The sequence below is a fragment of the Propithecus coquereli genome, unplaced genomic scaffold (genome assembly GCF_000956105.1).
Source record: "Propithecus coquereli isolate 6110/MARCELLA unplaced genomic scaffold, Pcoq_1.0 Scaffold81, whole genome shotgun sequence".
In the NCBI taxonomy this organism is placed as follows: Eukaryota; Metazoa; Chordata; class Mammalia; order Primates; family Indriidae; genus Propithecus; species Propithecus coquereli.
In genome coordinates, this window is record NW_012154285.1 from 6,765,021 (window position 1) to 6,768,664 (window position 3,644).

At 39.9% G+C, this 3,644-nt stretch overlaps 1 protein-coding gene across 1 annotated transcript in view; it reads right to left on the minus strand.

Annotated features, from left to right (window-relative positions):
- The window catches only part of HECTD4 (HECT domain containing E3 ubiquitin protein ligase 4), a 197,294-nt gene that overhangs the window by 76,892 nt on the left and 116,758 nt on the right, over positions 1-3,644 (minus strand). Inside the window, 5 exon segments of the mRNA XM_012663419.1 lie at positions 2-60; positions 252-444; positions 1,470-1,703; positions 2,287-2,450; positions 3,395-3,499. Coding sequence (XP_012518873.1) covers positions 2-60; positions 252-444; positions 1,470-1,703; positions 2,287-2,450; positions 3,395-3,499 — 755 coding nt within the window.

The window sequence follows — 3,644 nt, forward strand, 5'->3', positions numbered from 1 at the left end:
TTTCCCCTGCACAGCATCCTCAACCTCACTTTGCCATTTCTGTTCCAGTTCTGCAACACTCTAATAGGTAAATTAAAACACTATGTACACAGACGCGAAATAAAAACAAGTACAATCTGTAAATTTGGAAATTTTAGTCATAATAGTAATTTTTAGAAATTTAGATCACATTTGAAACTTCTTATACTTCTAGGAAAGAAATGATTTCTAACAGTTATAAGACAAACATAAATGTCTTAGCTTTCATTTACCTGTAGCTGTCTTTCCATGGCATTGAGTTTCTTAAAGGTCTCTCCCATAATTTTACACAATAAATCATATTCCTCAGCATGTTCTTCCTGATATTGGAAATTTATTAGGGACTGCAGTGCATCAACCAAGTTCAAGTGCTTAATAACACATGACACCACCATTTCCTCCATCACGTCTGGCTGAATCACTTCTCTGTGATCACAATAGAAACTAGTCAGGTATATGCCAGATTCTCAGCTTCCTAATACTGTATTTTATAGGTTGAAAGATGTTAGCTCTGATTTAAGTATATATTAAATATTCACCATATCTCCTATTACAATAGAATAAGAGGCGTGGATATTATAATGGCATTGTGGGAGTCTTAAATTGACAACTAATTTAGCATATTAACTGATAAAACTTACATTGGATGACAAAGCTGAAAATCAAAATTAAAGAGACTTCATTCTCTATGATTGGTATATTTTGAGGTAGAATCATATTAGAGGTGGAATAGGGCTAAGCCTTAAAAAAGATCTTCAGCACCATTTGCCCGCTAATTATGCAGTATTATGGCTTGCCGTATTCAGTGCATGTGGATGTTGGGCTGAAAACAATGGTGTTTTCTGCTGTATTTTGTTTAACTTTAAATTTCATCTATCCTCTAAAATTTTCTCTCCGAAATGGCCAATTTTGCCTCAGGAGGCAGAGGCAGTCTGCAAAACATTCTGGAGGCAACAATATCACAAAGACATTTGTAGCTACAGAACTTCACATTCTAGATTAAAGACCCCCTCACCATCTCTTTAGGGATCAAAAATAAAGACACATCTCTAGACTCTTTGGAAACTAAAGTAGAGGCTGACTACTGGTAGAACGTAAAACTACCTGAGAAAAACCTAGAACCTGTCAAACTTTAGCATACAACAGAATTACACAGGAAACTTGTTAAAACACAGATAATTGGGCCCCATTCTCAAAGTTTCTGGTTCAGTAGGTGTGAAATGGGGTTCAAGAACTAACAAGTTCCCAGGTGGTACAAATGCTGCTGATTTTGAGAACCACTAATCTGGAATACCATCTGTTGGGCTCTCAAGAACACTCAGTTGACATTCATTCAGTAAACATAAAATTAAAGGTTCTTTTACTAGATCACAAGAAGAAAAACACCCCCTTCAATTGTTCAACCATTTCTTTTTTCACTGGGAAAAGTAAGATGCTACATAGCAACATACTTTATACTTGGTCTAAATTGAGGTCTAGCACGCCCAGAAATTTCCCTGAGCTTTATCATGATTCCTGGAGGCAGCCTGATCCGGGGAAGATCAAAGTAGTTCCCAACAGGAGGCACGAGGACGTCAGAGGGGTAGGTGAATTCTCTGTCTTCTTCTATGGTCAGAGGCAGTGGAGAGGGACTCGGAGTAAGGGCAGGGGAGATCACACCATTGGCCTCCACCTGCCACTGGCACCTGAGCAGACAGAAAAGAGGCTCTTCACTTCCTCTCTCAACAACATTACTGGAAAGCTACTTGAAATTTGCAGATACATCAAACATGAAGGATCACATTCTGTGTTAAGTATTTATTCATCAAACCTTCTCCAGAAGCTAAAGAAAAATGGGCATTATATGAAAGCATACCTTTGGGAATCTACGTCCTCTCCAACATTTAATTGTAAAAACTTTAAAGCATACAGAAAAGTGGAAAGAATTACATGGTTAATATCCATATACCCGCAGTCTGGATTCTACCATAAATGCTTCGCTATGTTTGTTTTCTTATACATCTACCCATCCTTTGGGGGATCATTCAATTTAATCATATAATAACTGGGCTGGAGAAAAGCTCATGCAGTTCAAGGATGTAATCTGAAATTTAGTAAAAGGCCAGAAAGCACTATGGTATAATTTTTATCTTATTTCTTAGACACAATGACACACTGGAGACTGTCAGGCAGTAGGCACAATCAGCTGGGAAATGTACTAAAGTCGTTTTCCACATTGTTCTTTTTCCTTTGCGGGCAATACTAGCTCAGGTTGAACCTTTCTGTTACCTTTGTAAGAGTTTGGACCGCAAGAGCTCCTGACAGGCTTCTTCTTCTTTGGTAATTTCTGGTCCATTGTACAGGATTCTTAACATGGAACAAGCTAACACAGACAGACCTAAAGCCAGGTCTACCAGAAAGGGCAGGCCTCCTGAGACATCCTCCGAAGACTCCTACAATGCAGACAGGGGTAAACCACACTGGTCAGTGGACACTGGCAGGGTGCTTCCTCTGCGCTGCGCCACACTGCACTGGCCCCAACCACAGGGTTTCACAGAGCAGTGACAGAGCAGTGTCAAGCATCACTGCTATGGGACACAGACGCAGCACCCAACATCATGACTAGATGGTGGCACTGGAATGGCCACAGAGTGAAGTCTCAACACAATTCTGGGGAGAAAACAGCTGACAAGACTCTGTATTAGAAATGGCACAAATCACATGTAAAAAGCCCAGATTCTTCCGATAGCTTCCTCTCTGCTGTGCCTATCTAAGTATAAATCATGGCTTTGTTGCATCACCTCCAGCCTGTGCTCAAACCATGACTGCACCGAATTCATCCAATAAATATTTATTGAGTGCCTTCTGTGTACCAGGAGATGTTCTCCATGCCTGGGATACAGCAGAGAACAGAACACAGATCCCTGCTCTCATGGAGCTTACATTCTAGCAGATAATTCCACTCCGGAGAGTCTTAGCTTGGTTAAACTTAAGCAGCCTCCAAGTCTAAAATATGTTTTTAAAATCAGGCAACTAGAGGGGTTAGTAGAACTCTTACAACTCTTAAAACCCGGAATCCAAGTGCTTACTTCTACTAAGCGTTCGAGTCTTCTTTGCCCTATGGAAAGATGCTGGAGTCTACTCAGTTCCCAGGCTTTCGAGATGGACCCCTAACAATGGATTATTTCTGTGCTGCCGAGTCGATTTTAGGTCACGGCTAGTTTTATTCTGTAAAACTACTACTAACTGTTAGTAATTTACTACTGTCAAATGGAAGAGATGGATGAACCAGTGGCTTATATTTTGCTCTGTTTCCAAGGCAAATATGATATATGTAACCAAGGCACGTAGGAGAAAGTACATTATTTTGCCCACAGCAGTGGTTAGATTCATGTACCTGAGCGCGAACTGTGCAAGCAAAGCCCCACATAGCTTTATCAGGAGTGTTGTGTTCACGGCCACTTCTCATTTCAAAGGAGAAGGTGACTGTATCTCCTTCCACCTTAAAATTTAAGGGAGGGAAAATGCACTTTAAAAACAAAACATACAATTTACAAGAGAGCAATAAATTTCAGAGACTTATTTTCAAAAGGACCACAGCAATATTTCACTCCTTTTCTCACTGGCTTTTTTTTTTTTTTTTTTTT